The following is a 17,806-nucleotide window of genomic DNA, read 5'->3' on the forward strand; positions in this document are numbered from 1 at the left end:
GAAAGTGGAGGAGGTGGTGGAGAGGGCACTCTGAAGGGGGATGTGGCAGAGTCCTTCCGTTTTGGTGGTGGAGGAGGATCTGGCTTGTGTAAATGTTTTTTTTTGGTAAACAAAGTTAAATGACCAGTCTTTGGATCCTTTGTTAAAGTTTTTTGATAAGGATCAGGCGTAAATAGTTCTTCTGGCACCGAATCATCTGTCGGTGCCGACGTTTTCGGAGCCGAGGGCTTTGATGGTTTCTCCATGCCATGCTTTTTCGGGGTCTCCGATTTCTTCGGTGCCGAGGCGGTCTTCGGCGCCGGAGCGTCGGTGCCGAGGGACTTATGCTTCTGCTTTACCGGCACAGAGAGTGCAGGTTTCGAGCCCGATGACTTCGGAGCCAAACTGGGCGTGGTTTTCTTCGGTGCCGAACGGTGTTTTACGGCACCAGGAGTAGGCTGGCTCGAGCCCGAGCCGCCGGGAGACTTATGATGCTTCGACACCGGGCCCGAAGGTGGGGTGAAAGAAGCTGTATGTTTGGTTTTCCCTAGGCCCGGAGGCGAAGGTGTAACCTGAGTCTCTTTCGGTGTGGGTAGGGGAGTTGGAGGAGGTAAGGTACTCACGACCCTCTGCGCCGGTGTTATCTCCTCCAGATCAGAGTCGTCGGCCTCGGAAGCGCTGACGAGTTCTTCCTCCTGCTCTGTGTGCTGCTGCCCCGAAGCTCCGGTGTCATCTCTGAAGATGTCGGGTGGAGCCGAAGTCGATGAGTGCGCCATGGTGCGTCGAGCTCTTCGATCCCGAATGGTCTTTTTCGATCGAAAAGACTTGCAGGCGGGGCAGTCTCGAGCCTCGTGTTCTGGAGAGAGGCAGAGGTTACACACCTGATGGAGGTCGGTGTGGGGAAATTTAGACCCACATTTTGGGCACTTTTTGAAGGGAGTCCTTTCCATCGGCTGAGACCAGGGTCGAGGGAGGCCCGTAGGCCGGTGCCGATGTCTGGGATCGAAAAGTGCCGCCGAGAGAGATGAAGAAGATGATTTCCCTTAAGAATCTCGATGGACGAGGATTTTCCGTCGAAGGTCGAACTGGAAAAGTTCGAAGCCGGAGCACGAAGTATCACATCCGAGCCCGATGGCGGAAAAAAACAAGCTGAGGATGGAGCCGAAGCCCATGCGCAGTACGGACCGAAGGAGGAGTCACCGAACTCGTGACTTCCAAAGACTGTCCAAGAAAAACAAACTGCAAACATCCGGGCCCAACACCAGATGGCGATCTATGCAAAAATTACAATCTGCAGCTCATATGCCTCGAACATAAAGATACTTGATATTTTTATAAATTGGTGTGGATCTCTTTGCTGACGTGTGTATTTTCAGATGTCTGGCACTTCTCGAAGATAAACCTAAGGCTCCTCAACCACATTGGCCCCTAGAAGAGTACCTTGGGATTGCTAGAGCAAGCCCCTATCCACTTATAAGGGAACCCCTGGACTCTTTACACAATATATCTCATTTTGATGTATCATATTGAGAGCCAGCGTGCAAAAGAATGTTTAATAACCACTTCAGCTCCTGTTAAGTGCTGGAAAATGGCTAATAGGGAGGCAGGAGTGAGTCTGAACTTGATTTGATTTCTCTCTTAGAATTTCAATGAGCTGAATGAGAAATTAAGAGGAGTGGCAGTGCTAAAGTCGGCAAAAGGACTAGCTGCAAACTTATTAAGGCTACAACAAACACTTCTCTTCCCTCTTTTAAAAAAAATAAAATAAAAAAATAATTAAAAAAAAGGACATCATGAGATCACAGTTTAAAAGGACGAGTGCACAGACTTTTGACAAACATCTCCCATTTTTTCCAAGGCTCGTCATGGGAGTATGAATGCGGGTGCTCGTTTGCTGTGAACATTTATCTGTAACCTTTTGGGGCACAATAGGAGTGTACAAATACTTCCTTTATGTATGAATGTATTGTAACACAAGATTTATCTTGCTAGGAGATACATATGTATGAAAGAATGTTGAATAAATGTGATACTGGGCACTAGAAATCACAAGGTGTGTTCTTTCAGATGATTTAGGAGTAGAGGACATTTAGCAAATGGTACCATTACCTACAACAGAGTTGCACAAGAGCCATATATTGAATATGCTACTTACCAGTATGCATCTGTTCTTGGCATGTAGGGCTGCTGACATTCATATCTGTGCATAGATCGCCGCCTAGTGTTGGGTCCGGATGTTTGCACGTTGTTGTCCTGGAAGAGTCTTCGAAGTATCACGAGATAGGTGACTCCTCCCCTGGACCACAGTGCGCATGGGCATCCTCTCCATCCTTAGATTGTTTTTCGCCATTGTGGCAGTGATGGAGTAGCTACAGTAAGTGATGACCATGCTATACAGTAATTCTGAGAGCTGCAGCTGCTACAGGCGCCGGGGAGGAGGGTGGGCGATATGAATGTCAGCAGCCCTACATGCCAAGAACAGATGCATACTGGTAAGTAGCATATTCAGTTCGAGGCATGTGGGCTGCTGAATTCATATCTGTGCATAGAATACATACCAGTACCTCCTATTAGCGGCGGCTACCAGTGCCAGCTGCAGCAGTCTGAAAAAGAGTTTTGAGAACAGCCTGTCCTACAGCTGCCTGCTGTTTTGAGTGTACATCTACACAGTAGTGTTTGCTAAATGTATGTACAGTGGACCATGTGGCTGCTCTACATATTTCCTGTAAAGGAATGTTTCCCAGGAAAGCCATGGACGCCCCTAACTTTCGTGTTGAGTGGGCTCGTGGGGGAATCGTTAATGTGCGTTTAGCTTTTTGATAGCAAATTTGAATACATTTAACGACCCATTTGGCTATATCTGCTTTGGAAATGGCGTTGCCCTTGTGTTGTGGAGAAAAGGCAACGAAAAGTTGTTTTGTCTTCCTAAAGTCCTTAGTTCTGTCTATATAGTACATGAGGGCCCTCTTTACATCTAGTGTATGGAGCATTCTCTCTGCGACATTTTGTGGATTTTGAAAGAAAACAGGCAGTTCAATAGGTTGATTCATGTGGAACTGCGATATTACTTTAGGCATAAATTTGGGGTTGGTACGTAGTACGACCCGGTTTGCGTGTACCTGTATGAATGGCTCTTGAATGGTTAGTGCCTGGAGTTCACTAACTCTTCTTAACGAAGTGATTGCTACTAGGAAAGCTACTTTCCAGGTGAGGAATTGAATCTCACATGAGTGGAGAGGTTCGAAGGGTGGACCCATCAGTCTGGTGAGGACCAAGTTGAGGTTCCACACCGGTGCTGGTGGGTGTCTTGGGGGAATCAGTCGTTTAAGCCCCTCCAAGAAGGCTTTGATGGCAGGCACTCTGAATAAAGAGAGGTGCTACCTGTTTTGGAGATAGGCTGCTATTGCGGTTAAATGGATATGTATTGAGGTGTATGCCAGATTGCATCGGTATAGGTGTAAGAGGTAACAGATTATGTTTTGAATGGATGCGTCTAGTGGGTTAATGTCATTGTTGTTGCAGTAAATGACAAACCTCTTCCATTTAGCCGCATAGCAAGCTCTGGTAGTGGGTCTCCTGGCCTCCTTGATGATCTCCATACAGTCAGGTGGCAGGTTTAGGTAGCCAAACTCTAAGACTTCAGGAGCCAGATTGCCAGGTTCAGCTGTTGCGGATCTGGGTGCTGAATCTTGCCATGGTTCTGCGTTAAAAGTGCGGGTTTGATCCGCAGCCTTTGATGCGGCACCACGGAAAGTTCCAGAAAGGTGGTGTACCATGGCTGGCGCGCCCATGTGGGAGCAACTAGGATGAGTGTTAGTGAGTGCTGTCGCAGTTTGCGTGCCACCAGCGGCATTAATGGCGCTGGGGGAAAAGCGTACGCAAATCTGCCGGACCAGTTCATCCATATCGCATTGCCCTGCGACTGGATGTGGGAACCTGGTGGCAAAGCTTTGGCATTCTGCGTTTTCGTTTGTGGCGAATAGGTCTATCTCTGGATGACCCCACTGTTGGAAGTATGGTTGGAGAACTGATGGATGTAGCTCCCACTCGTGCATCTGGTGGCTGTGTCTGCTGAGCAGATCCGCCATCTGGTTGTCCTTGCCGGGGAGGTGTTTCGCCATGAGGAATATGTTCCTCTGAATGGCCCACTTCCACATGCTCGGAGCCAGATGAGACAACTGTGGAGAGTGTGTTCCTCCCTGCTTCTGTATGTAGTACATGGTAGTCATGTTGTCCGTCCGGATCAACACGACTTTGTTGCACAAGTGTACTTTGAATGCCTTTATGGCTAGGAAGATTGCCATCAGTTCCAGAAGGTTGATGTGCATTTTCTTTTGTTGCGTTGTCCATAGTCCTTGCACTGTGTAAGTGAGTAAATGAGCTCCCCAGCCCTGGAGAGAGGCGTCCGCTGTCAGTATTATTTGTGGAACAGGCTCTTGGAACGGTCGGCCCTTGCAAAGGTTTTGTGGATTCCACCAATGCAGAGAGTTGTATGCCCGACCGCTTACCAACACTAGGTCTTTTAATTGCCCGTGAGCCTGATTCCATTGACGTGCCAAGCACTCCCGAAGCAGGCGCATATGTAGTCTCGCGTGCGGGACTATGAAAATGCAGGAGGCCATCATGCCTATCAACTGCATGAACACTCGCGCAGGAAGGGAGTGTTGAGGTTTGAACTTCGAGATCAGCATTTGCTTGCGGTTGATCCTCACCAAATTTTGCTGAGCTGTGGCTGCCAGAGTGTTTATGGTCGCGCCCAGGTACTGTCGTACATGGGCGGGTTGGAGATGTGATTTTGGGTAATTTAGTGAGAATCCCAGACTGTGAAGAAGGTGAATGGTGAGGGACATGTGGCTGGCACATTGCTGGGCTGACTTTGCCTGAACAAGCCAGTCGTCCAGGTAAGGGTAGACGTGAATGTGTTGTCTCCGTAGATGTGCAGCCACCGTAGCTAGGCACTTGGTGAAAACCCTGGGTGCTGTTGTCACACCGAAGGGGAGAACTTTGAATTGATAGTGCTGTTCCTGAATAGTGAACCTGAGATATTTCCTGTGTGAGTGGTGTATGGGTATGTGGAAGTACGCATCTTTGAGGTCCAGTGTGGCTAGGAAGTCTCCCTGGCTGAGCAGCGGGAGAACCTGCTGTAGGGTGAGCATATGGAAATGCTCTGAGAGAATGTAGTGGTTGAGGGGTCTCAGGTCTAGTATAGGTCTGAGTGACCCGTCCTTTTTTGGGATTAAGAAGTACAGAGAGTACACCCCTGTCCCCTGCTGGTTGACGGGCACGACCTCTATTGCACCTTTTTGCAGCATACTTACCACTTCCTGCTGCAATAATGCTAAGTGCTCTACGGACATAGGACGGTGCTTTGGCGGTATGTTGGGTGGAGTGGAGGTTAATTCGAGACAGTAACCGTGCTGGATAATGTCCCTGACCCACCTGTCTGTGGTGATCATTTTCCACGTGGACAGGAACCGCTGGAGTCTCCCCCCGACAGGTGTTATGTGGTCGGGGGGAAGGGAGAGGGCGTCACTGTTTGTTTTTGGGGGAGGACCTGGTGTTGCCATAACCACATCCCCTGCCCTTGGTGCTGGAGCCACGATATCCACCTCTGTTGGTTTTATCGTAGGTACTCTGTGTGCCCCCTTTAGTGTATTGCTGCTGTGACCCCTGGCCTCTAGCTGCTCCTCTATTCCCGGGGCGACGAAAGGAGCCACTACGAAATTGCTGCGTCTGCAGAGCCCCCATTGATTTCGCAGTGTCAGTGTCTTTCTTAATTTTTTCGAGGGTAGTGTCAACTTCAGGGCCGAATAAGTAGTCGGGGTTGACTGTCTGATTTAGGATGTTGTTTTGAATCTCCGGCTTGAATCCTGAGATTCTCAACCATGCGTGTCGTCTTAACATGACGCTGGTGTTGATTGCCCTTGCTGCTGTGTCGGCAGCATCCAGGGCGCACTTGATGGATGCATTGGTAAGGAGTTGTCCCTCTCTGATGAGGAGCTCCGCTGCCTCTTTGTATTCATCTGGCAAATGCTGGAGTAGTGATTCTAGCGTGTCATAGTGTGAACGATCATAACGGGCCAGGAGTGCCTGTGTGTTGGCAAAGTGCCAGATGTTTGCTGCTTGCGCTGCAATTCTTTTGCCTGGTGTCTCCAGCACTTTGGACTCCTTGTCTGGGGGAGGAGCATCACCTGTTGTCTGCGAATGGGCTCGTTTGCGAGCGTTAGCAACCACCATGGAGTCCAGAGGTAACTGACCTCTAATGTACATAGGGTCTCCGGGCGCAGGCTTGTATTTTTTTTCAATCCTGGGGTTTAGCACCCGTGCCCTGGTTGTTTCTTTGAAAATGTCCTTTGCAGGTTTGAGAACTCCTTTTAACATGGGCAGAGTTTTGACAGTTCTTTCGGAGGAGGCGAAAGTGTCCACTAAGAAGTCTTCTTCAACAGTGTCAGAATGGAGTTCTACTCCATGATTGGCGGCAGCTCGTTCTATGAGGGCATTGAAGGCAGCAGTGTCCTCTGTGGGAGATGTCTTGGCGCTGTAAAGCTGCGTGTCCTGGGTATCTGGCGCGGTACCCTGGTCTGTAGGGTCATCCCATGCCTGATCTGGGTCCTGCAGATGCTCATCAGAATCGACATCCCCAGGGTAGGTGGTATCATCTCCCATGTAGTCCTCTACTGCGTCCGTCTCTGAAGGCGTAGGAGAAAAGGACTGGGGATCCTGATAGGAGGTTTGTAAGCGTTCATACAGAACTGGTTCCGACCCCGCTGGCAATTTGTGCTCGAGAGGTATTCTGTAGGAGTCTAATCCCCTCTCTGGTGTGATCTTCCGCTTGCGGAGCATCAGTTTACCAGTGTCGGCGTCGATGAATTGTGGCTGTGAAGGCTCAGAATCTGTGTGTCCAGTAGACGGGGACTGTGTCTGGCGGACACGTGTTCGGATCTCGAACATCTTCGGCGCTGTGGACGGCGGCAAGCCAGAAGTGATGTTGGTTGGCGCCGAGGGTGCTTTCGGAGCCTTGTGCGTGTCGGGGCCCGACGTGGATCGGAGGGCTGCCCGTTCCCTGATGCGTTGTAACGACGCCGCGACTTGTTGCACTGAGAACGCAGAAGGCTCTTTGGAGCCGGTCGGCACCGTGGAGGTAGGGGTCGACTGCTTTGGAGCCATGGGGTCATCGATCCGAGGACAGGTATCGACGGTCGTTGGAGTTGACGACCTGGCGTGTGTCACGGTCTTCGACGTGGACGCAGATGGAGCGGCCATTTTTACTTTGGTGGTCGGGGCCGACGGCTTCGGTGCCAGAGGCCGAGGCGCTTTGGGGGGGACCGAGGGCCTTTTTCTTCGGGTCGGTACCGATATCCGCTGCAGTGAGTTCGGCGCCGAAATCCCTTTTACTGCGTTCGGGGCCGATGGCCTTTGCTGGCGTCTAAGGAGTGGAGGGCTTCGAGGCCTTCGAGCCGATTACAGCCAGTTTCACTTTTGGTTTCGGTGGAACTGGTGCGACGATTGGTTTCGGTTTCGTTGAAGGGAATCCAGTCGTCTTCAGTAATAATGGCTCGTGCGGGATGTTCGAGGCCGGGCCCGAAGAACTTTGAGATTGATATCGGGTAAGGCCCGGAGGCGATCCCTCGACCTGAGCCTTAGAATGACGCACTTTGACTGCCTCCGTATCGACGGGTGGGCCTGGCTCCTCGCTAGAGCCATCTTCTTCGGCCCTAAAGGCCTCATCTTAGTCTCCTACCTCGTCGATGACTTCTTCCCTTTGAAAAAGCACTTCGTCGTTTTTCGATCGGGAATCGTGTTCGGAAGCGGGGCTGGAGTTTACGTCTTCCATGCTCTCTGCGTCCTCGGTGCTGAAGATGTGCTTCTAATCTCGCCGCCCGTCGATTCCGGAGAGTCTTCTTCAATCGGAATCGGGCACAGGCCATACATTTCGACTCATCGTGATCCGGTGAGAGACATTTGTTGCATACCGGGTGGACGTCGATGTGTGGGTATTTTGCGTGGCATAAAGGACACCGTTTGAATGGAGTCCGATTCCATCGTCGATGTAAGTCCGATGTTCAGACCAAACGAATCCGAAAGGCTGGAAGAAGGTTCTAAACTAGTAAAGAAAGTAGTCGATACCGAACGAGAACAGTACCTACGAAAACTAAAGGCCTTTTGGCCTTAAACTGAATTTTCCTAGCTTGAGCTAAGATAAGCACATCCGAACCCAATGGCGGAAAAAAACAATCTAAGGATGGAGAGGATGCCCATGCGCACTGTGGTCCAGGGGAGGAGTCACCTATCTCGTGATACTTCGAAGACTCTTCCAGGACAACAACGTGCACACATCCGGACCCAACACTAGGCGGCGATCTATGCACAGATATGAGTTCAGCAGCCCACATGCCTCGAACCACAAAAAAGCTTAAAACTTTCCACGTGATGGAGATGCGAATAGCTAAAGATAAATGATAAAAGCCATGATTTATCCCCCAAAAATTATTTTCAGATTCTTAAGATATACAAGTGGTATATTTTTCTACTCCAATAACAGGGAACAAAGGACATTGTTTGTGACTATCAGGCATATGTACATTTATTCTATCACCCATTGAGGTTTAACAGGGATCGGTTTTTTGGTCCTGAGGAAGAAAGCCAAGGGGATGGCTTCTGAAACATGTCAACCTTGTAGGAGGTGACTCATTACAGTACACCATCTACACCTCCCCATTTTTACTATTCTCAGCCAGGGAAGACAAAGTATTTTCGTTCCACTAGCCAGAGAATTTTTAACCATCTCACATTTTCTTTTCACGGTCCCACGCACTACACATACTCACCAATCACTGAATAGGGCGGGAAGAACCCAATGATGAAGCATGACACTGAATCAGGTTTCAGTGTGTGAGAGGTATTTTACAATTTTTTGAAACATTGCCCTTCCCACTAATTGAGAGAAGGAGCTCTGATCCTTTTGCACCATTTTTCACGTATGACTAAACACTTCAAATAAAAATAAAAATAGCAGCACACACATGGGTGCATATATATTCACATAATACATGGTAGAATCCCTATGTTAGATAACAGTATCAAGAGGAGGACGATTCTACCTTTTTCCTCTTCACTCCCTGCTTTGATTTTTTGATAACAACAAACACTTGTCAGACACAAATAGTTCAAGCATACGAGTTGTACGAAAAAACCAATACTAGAGCTCCAGTTTTGTAGCGATATGAGACTTCCTGCATATGTGCTTCTACCAGTGTATCCTTCCTGTTCATATATTGGAAACTGGTTCCATCATGTGTGATCTAGGGTTAGAAGTAAAGCTTCAAAAACCTCCTCTGAGGGCACTGGTGAAGCTTGGTCAGCTCTTTGGTGGCCTACATGCATACCCGTCTTACCCTTTTAGTTCTGGAATCCTGTATGGCAAGTTGGCAGTTCAGCATTCTGACTTCAAATGGGTCACCAACACCTTAGGTACTATGGTCAACAACGAAGCATATACCAGACTGCCTACCAATCATGGATTTCCTCCATATCTATGGTCACTGTCAGGAGACCAACTTCAATTGTCCTGCTCGACATTTGCAACCTGCAATGTTTTACCAGGTTATGCAGAGGACTTCTGGCCAATTAAGCTTAACACAGACAGAAGTAGTTTACCCGCCGGACAAGATACAGTACTGAAGGATCCAACATTTCCAACAGGATGCCATCACCCTTGCTCAAGAAGCATTAGCGATGACCGTTTAAGGTGCACACCTGATCAGAGTACTTGCCCACACAGGATGTTGGAGTACCAGAAATAAGACACAGAGTTGAAGTTTGACAGCCCTGGTAAACTGAAGTAAAGCGGAGTAAAAAGCAAGAAAATTGTAAAAGGTGTGTAGGAAGTTGTCTCTTAATGAGATGTAGCAATAATCTGATATACTGTGTAACGAGACCAGGGGTTCCCTTACTACTGGACATAGGCTTGTTATTTAATCCCAACGCACTCTATTAAACACAGAGGAGTGCAAGACATTCACAAAATACACACAGTGGTCAATAAATGATAATACTACTCAAGAGGAGATCCACACCCCTTTATAAAAAAGCAAGTATATTTATATATATTTAGGCATCAGAGAAAAATCATTCTGGTAAGTATGTTTTTAAATATGAATTTGTAGAAAGCTTGCTCTTAATAAGTTATGCCACTAGGTGGTTATCGTGCACAGAATCCAGAGATTCCCCAGAAGTGCACAGGGCTCAACGTAAACCCAAAGTGCTCTATTAGTGGTAGCGTGGGCGAGCAGCCTTAGGCCTAACACAAAGGAGTGCAATAAATATCTTACGCAACACTGACCAACAAGGGACACAGAATTGAAAAAGGCCTGGTTTGTGCTTTATTTCTAAGACCAAGATCTTCGCATTAAGGTAAGTACGTTTTGCAGGAAAAATACTTAAGACTTTCAAACGTTGACAGTGCAATTTCTGAACAGTTCAATGTTATCCTATGGATGAAAACATTAATGAAGTTAAACAGCTAAGCTCGCAACTTACCGTTCCAGTCTTCAGGACCAAAGGTCAGTAAGGGTCAAGGGTCATGAGAGTACAAAAGTGCAACACCAGCGGTACAGGGGCAGTCGAGTGCAGAGGTGAAAATCTGAGTGCGGCCAAATGCGTTTCAATGGACACTGGGTGTGCTCAGAGACACACTGCTTGCAGGTAGGTCAATCGGTTGTGGGGACAAGCTTTGGGGGTAGGGGTGGGGTGGGGGCACAAAGCAGCACCGAACATACACCACCAGCAGCACATGAATGGCTGGGTACAGGGTCCAATTTCGAAGTCAGGTGCCCGATGATCTTCAATGGAGACTTTGGTTTCGACAAACAGGCTGCAGGCATCATGCACGAGGGAAACCACTGACAGCAGAGGTAAGTACTGATGTAGGCGGTCGTAGAGGCACCATCAATTTGGCTCACCAAGAATAAGCGGCTTCGGGTGCAGGGGTGTATTTAGACATTGCAGTCTTCTTACCGGAGCCGGTCGCCTTTAGGGGAAGCCACTGGATTCAGGCTGCAGGCGTCATCGTGGAGTCCAGGAGGAGTAAGCAAACACTGGACTGGAGGTCAGGATCGCGGGGAAACCTGTTCTGGGTTCGTGGTCCACCTGGACACGGCCCGAGGCATTGGGTGCAGAGTGGGAAGGACTCACAGATCTGCAGGGCAATGGAGTACTTTGTGTTGGATTCTTGGTGACAGAATTACCGTCCGCTGAAGTTCTGGTCTTTTTCAAAGCTCAGGCAGTTTTCCTCAGGTTTATGAAGTAGCCGGGTGCAAGACAGGCGCAGTCTTCCCGCAGGGTCTTGGAAGCTGGAGACAGGCTGGTAGGGCTGGGGCGAAATCAGTAGTCTTCAGGCTTCACTACACTGTCTTCATCCTGAAACATACTAGATTTAGGGGGGCATTTAAAAGGAAGTAACAGGTAGGGCCAACGGGCACCTCACCTGGGGTGACTACACCCTCTATTATGCCACCCTCCTGTGGGAGGGGGGCATAGGTCTAGCCCTTATTGGAGGAGTCCCTCTTCTTCAAGATGGAGGGGACTGAAAAGTGAGGGGTGGATTTGACAAAGGTGGGCATACCTAGTCTTTCAAAGTTTTCCTGTTCAAAAGGGGAGGTAGTCAACCGGGGGATGCCATCTGCTGCTAGCAGCAGAGGCTGGGGGTCGCATTACAAAGGCGGCAGGCTTTTGAAGCTTCCACTTTGAGCACTGGGCCAATCTTGGGGGGAGGTGTGACCTCTGTCAATGATGTGCATTGTTTCTGGTCCCAGAGAGTAGAGGCTCTCCACCCAGGGGTCCAGAAACGTCTGTGTGTGTGTTTGGCAGGCTGCCTAAAGCCAGTCAATGCTCACACCAGGGTCGGTAGGTTTTCAGGGGTCACTTCTGAGGTGCCCTATCAGTACATGATTTAATAAATCTCACACTGGCATCAGTGTGGATTTATTACAAGCAATTGTTTGGTACCAAAACTCCTGGTTTCAGTGAAGTCATCATGGCGCTGGGGAACTTGAGTTGTTGAGTTTCTATTCCATGTACTCCTTATGGCTTCACTGGCACTTACAATATTTAAGAATTGGCGTAAGTATTGTAGGGGCATATCTACTCATTCAGATATGCCATCACCTGGGGTATAGTGCACCCTGCCTTATTTATATACTTTCAGGTAGTGCTGGCAGGCATGGCATCCAGGCAGAGTGCCATGTTGACTGTCGTTTTTCTCCTCACAGAGTCATGCAAGTGGCAAGGGGAGTGGCATGGACCTCGTGAGAGATGTCCCAAGCTACCTTCTTCAGCTCTCAGGCCTTAGTTACCCCGGGTACCATTTACTAGGGACTTATAAGGGGCAGAAGGCCCAGAGGTGGATTTGTTTTTAGGGAAGAAACTCTGGCACAGGGGGCCTGGTTTGCAGGGACCCTGTGCACTACAATCAAAACCACAGAAATGTCCAGGCAAAAAGTGGGGGCCTACCACGTAAAAAGAGGCACTTTCTCACAGTTTGGGATCCACCTCTGGGTGGTAGGCTACAGACAGACTGAGAATAGAAACAACGACACAGAATGTTATGAAGAATCCAAATGACTAGCAACCAGAAACCACTTAAATCTCACATCTACACAAATCAGTTGTTTTTCGAATCAAAATCAAAATGTGACAGGAGTAGCATGGAGCAGTGCATTTGATAGTAGTCTGACTAAACCAATCGCTCACCTGTATATGTCGCACTCTGAGAGACCAATCTCTTCATCAACAGCGTTCCATAAATGTGGTTTCAGAGTATTAAACTCTTCCCCGACCGCAGAGCACAAACTGCAGTTAACAGCATTTACCACCTAAAAGCAAAGGATAAAAGTAAGCATACAAGTGAAGAACAAGATGGGTCTCAGGTAACAGCCAAGCATATAGGTGAAAGCAACCTATACTGGGGACATGGTTAAAATGGTGTAGGTCACCTGTGCTTCAAAGTGGGGCGGAGAAGGAAAATGCTACTTACCCAGTATGCCTCTGTTCTTGGCATGTAGAGCTGTAGATTAACATGCTTTGCTTAGCCTGCCATCTAGTGTTGGGTCCGGATGTTTGCACTTTGTTTTTCTTCAAAGAACTCTTTCCCAGTAACAAGGTAGGAGACTCCTCCTTTCGGTGATAGTGTGCATGGGCATCGACTCCATTGTTAGATTGTTTTTTCCAGCAGAGGGTGATAATGGAGTTAGAGTAGTATAAAGAGATGTCCATGTATATGTAGCTAAGAAGCTATCACTGCAACAGATATAGGTACCCGGGGAGGCGGGTGGGCGCATGTGACGTCCAGCCTCTTGGATATATTTATACAGTCTGGTGAGAGATTGAGGTAGCCAAACTCTAAGACTTCAGGTGCCAGTTCGCAAGGTTGAGATGACTGAGATCCAGATGTCATCTCTCCACAGCTCTGTGTGAGGAGATTGGGTGTAAGATGTGGATTTTGGTGAGGAACTACTGAGAGCTCCAACAGGGTGGTCACCCAGGGTTAACAGGCCCATGTGGGAGCAACTAGGATTAGTGTCAGGGATTCCTGTCTGAGCTTCCGAACCACTCATGGAATGAGTGGGAGAGACGGAAAAGCACAGACAAATACCCCTGACCAATACATCCATAGTGCATTGCCTCTGGACAATGGGTGTGGATACCTGTGAAGCTTGGGCATTTTGCGTTTGGGTGTGTGGCGAACAGATCTATGTCTGGGAAGCTCCACATCTGAAAGAACGAGTGGAGAACTTGAGGGTGTATCTCCAATTCGTGGATTTGCGGTGTCTGACGATTGAGCAAATCTGCCATCTGATTGTTTACTCCTGGAAGGTGTTCTGCTAGGAGATGTATTTGAAGATGTATGGCCATTTCCAGATGGTCTGTGCTAGCTGGAGTGTGTGTGTGTCCCTCCCTGTTTTTGTATGTAGAACTGGGGTGGCGGAGTGAGCTAAAGAATTATAATGGATTAAACCCAGATCAGTTGACTGGGGATGAGTGCTTGCAATGTTCAACACTCCGTCCATCATCCCCTTTGGTTTTGCTTTGTTCGCCCTAAGTTGGCAGGGTATGCCCAGACGTGGGTCCCAAGGTCACTTTGCCACTGGATTCAAGATAGCCTGGCTGATGACAGAACCCGGTCCCAAGATGCTTGTTTCCGGTCCAGGGAAGACATGGCTTGGCAGTTCGGGCTGGACTGTTCCCATGAGGCACAGGGTCAAACTGATTTACATATGGCAATGTCTGAACTGGGGTGGCGGAGTGAGATAAAGAATGATGGATTAAACCCAGATCAGTTGACTGGGGGTGAGTGCTTGCAATGTCCATCATCCCCTTTAGCTTTGCAGTACATGGCTGTCATGTTGTCTGTTCAAATTAGGACAGTCTTGCGTACTAACAACTTAAAATGCTTTCAGCGCCAGAAAAATCAGTAGCAGCGCTAGATGATTTATATGATGCTGTTTCTGCTGCAAGCTCCAAATGCCCTGAACTGTGTGGGTTTGGAGATGCGCTCCCCAACCTGTTAGTGATGCATATGCTGTAAGTACTATCTGCGGAACCGGCTTGCTGAATGGCCGCCCTTTTAAAAAGGTTTTGTGTGTTCAACCACTGCAGAGAGCGATGGCTGCAGCCGTCTGCCAACACTATATCTGATAACTGACCATGAGCTTGGTTCCACTGACGTGCTAAGCATTCCTGTAGGGGACGCATTTGAAGTCTTGCGTAGGGGACTATAAAAATGCAAGATGCCATTATTCCCAGTAATTGCATGAACACTCGAGCTGGTAAGTAGTGTTGAGGCTGAAACAGACATCCGGGTTTGTATATTCTGAACTCTGGCTGGAGTTGGGTATGCTAGAGCTTTTTGCGTGTGTTTATAGTAGCTCCTAGATATGTGTGAGACGTGGATGATTGGAGATGGGATTTGGACGGATTTACTGTGAATCCTAGCTCGTGGAGTAATGAATATGCTACTTACCAGTATGCATCTGTTCTTGGCATGTAGGGCTGCTGACATTCATATCTGTGCATAGATCGCCGCCTAGTGTTGGGTCCGGATGTTTGCACGTTGTTGTCCTGGAAGAGTCTTCGAAGTATCCTTGGATAGGTGACTCCTCCCCTGGACTACAGTGCGCATGGGCATCCTCTCCATCCTCAGATTGTTTTTCGCCATTGTGGCAGTGATGGAGTAGATACAGAAAGTGATGACCATGCTTGCAGTAATTCTGAGAGCTGCAGCTGCGAGAGGCGCAGGGGAGGAGGGAGGGCGATATGAATGTCAGCAGCCCTACATGCCAAGAACAGATGCATACTGGTAAGTAGCATATTCAGTTCGAGGCATGTGGGCTGCTGAATTCATATCTGTGCATAGAATACATAGCAGTGCCCTCTATTAGCGGCGGCTACCCGTGCCAGCTGCAGCGGTCTGAAAAAGTGTCTTGAGAACAGCCTGTCCTACAGCTGCCTGCTGTTTTGACTGCACGTCTACACAATAGTGTTTTGTAAATGTGTGTGTAGTGGACCATGTGGCTGCTCTGCATATATCATGCAGGGGAATATTTCCTAGGAAGGCCATGGAAGCCCCCAACTTACGTGTTGAGTGGGCTCGTGGTGGAATAGTTAATGTGCGTTTTGCCTTTTGATAACAGATTTGAATACACTTAACTATCCATATGGCTATCCCTGCTTTGGAGATGGCGTTACCTTTGTGGTGTGGGGCAAAGGCAACGAACAGTTGTTTTGTCTTCCTGAATGGTTTAGTCCTGTCGATGTAGTACATGAGGGCCCTCCGTACATCTAGTGTATGTAGTGCCCTTTCTGCAACAGTTTGTGGGTTTTGGAAGAAAACTGGTAGTTCAATAGTCTGATTCATGTGGAACTGCGATATTATCTTGGGCATGAATTTGGGGTTGGTACGTAGTACGACCCTGTTGGCGTGAACCTGAATAAATGGCTCTTGAACGGTTAGTGCCTGGAGTTCACTAACTCTTCTGAGGGAAGTGATCGCTACTAGGAAGGCCACTTTCCAGGTAAGGAATTGAATCTCGCATGAGTGTAGAGGTTCAAAGGGTGGACCCATCAGGCGTGTGAGGACCAAGTTGAGGTTCCACATTGGAGCCGGTGGGTGACTAGGTGGAATGACTCGTTTGAGCCCTTCCAAGAATGCTTTGATGGCAGGCACTCTGAATAGAGAGAGGTGCTGCCTGGTTTGCAGATAGGCTGATATTGCGGTCAAATGGACACGTATAGAGGTGTACGCCAGATTGCATGGATATAGGTGTAAGAGATAACAGATGATGTTTTGGATGGATGCGTCCAGCGGGTTGATGTCATTATTACCGCAATAAATGACGAACCTTTTCCATTTGGCTGCATAGCAAGCTCTGGTAGTGGGTCTCCTGGCCTCCTTGATGATGTCCATACAGTCAGGTGGCAGGTTGAGATAGCCAAACTCTAGGACTTCTGGAGCCAGATCGCCAGATTCAGCTGTTGCGGATCTGGGTGCTGAACCTCTCCATGGTTCTGCGTCAAATGCGCAGGTTTGATCCGCAGCCTTTGATGCGGCACCACGGAAAGTTCGAGGAAGGTGGTGTACTACGGCTGGCGTGCCCACGTGGGAGCAACTAGGACGAGTGTCAGGGAGTGTTGTCGGAGTTTGCGGGCCACTAGCGGTATCAATGGCGCTGGGGGAAAAGCGTACGCAAATCTGCCGGACCAGTTCATCCATATCGCATTGCCCTGCGACTGCGGATGTGGGAATCTGGCGGGGAAGCTTTGGCATTTTGCGTTTTCGCTTGTCGCGAATAGGTCTATCTCCGGATGACCCCACTGCTGGAAGTACGGTTGGAGTACTGATGGGTGTAACTCCCACTCGTGCATCTGGTGGCTGTGTCTGCTGAGCAGATCCGCCATCTGGTTGTCCTTGCCAGGGAGGTGTTCCGCCATGAGGAACATGTTCCTTTGAATGGCCCACTTCCACATGCTCTGAGCCAGATGAGACAACTGTGGAGAGTGTGTGCCTCCCTGTTTCTGTATGTAGTACATTGCGGTCATGTTGTCCGTCCGGATCAACACGACCTTGTTGCATAGATGTACTTTGAATGCCTTCATGGCTAGGAAGATTGCCATCAATTCCAGAAGGTTGATGTGCAACTTCTTTTGTTGTGTTGTCCATAGTCCTTGCACTGTGTAGTGGAGTACATGAGCTCCCCATCCCTGGAGAGACGCGTCCGCTGTCAGTACTATCTGTGGGACAGGCTCTTGGAACGGTCGGCCCTTGCAAAGGTTTTGTGGATTCCACCAATGCAGAGAGTTGTATGCCCGACCGCTCACCAACACTAGGTCCTTTAACTGTCCTTGAGCCTGATTCCACTGACGTGCTAGGCACTCCTGAAGTGGGCGCATATGTAATCTCGCGTGCGGGACTATGAAGATGCAGGAGGCCATCATGCCTATCAACTGCATAAACACTCGCGCTGGAAGTGAGTGATTGGGTTTGAATTTGGAGATCAGCAGTTGTATGCTGTTGATCCTCACTAAATTTGGCTGAGCTGTGGCCGCCAGAGTGTCTATAGTCGCACCTAGGTACTGTTGTACGTGTGCGGGCTGGAGATGGGACTTTGGATAATTTAGTGAGAATCCCAGACTGTGAAGAAGGTGAATGGTGCGGGACATGTGGCTTGCACATTGCTGGGCTGACTTCGCTTGAACGAGCCAGTCGTCTAGGTAGGGGTAGACGTGTATATGCTGCCTCCGTAGATGTGCTGCCACCGTAGCTAGGCACTTC

General features: G+C 48.8%; 1 protein-coding gene across 6 annotated transcripts in view; it reads right to left on the reverse strand.

The window, feature by feature from the left end:
* Positions 1 to 17,806, reverse strand: part of MAF1 (MAF1 negative regulator of RNA polymerase III) — a 361,074-nt gene that overhangs the window by 84,859 nt on the left and 258,409 nt on the right. For all 6 annotated transcript variants that reach the window (XM_085604535.1, XM_085604533.1, XM_085604534.1 and 3 more), the window contains one exon: positions 12,730 to 12,851. In XM_085604535.1, coding sequence (XP_085460661.1) covers positions 12,730 to 12,851 — 122 coding nt within the window. The remainder of the gene's footprint in view (positions 1 to 12,729; positions 12,852 to 17,806) is intronic.

The sequence above is a fragment of the Triturus cristatus genome, chromosome 5_1, assembly GCF_964204655.1.
Source record: "Triturus cristatus chromosome 5_1, aTriCri1.1, whole genome shotgun sequence".
Classification (NCBI taxonomy): domain Eukaryota; kingdom Metazoa; phylum Chordata; class Amphibia; order Caudata; family Salamandridae; genus Triturus; species Triturus cristatus.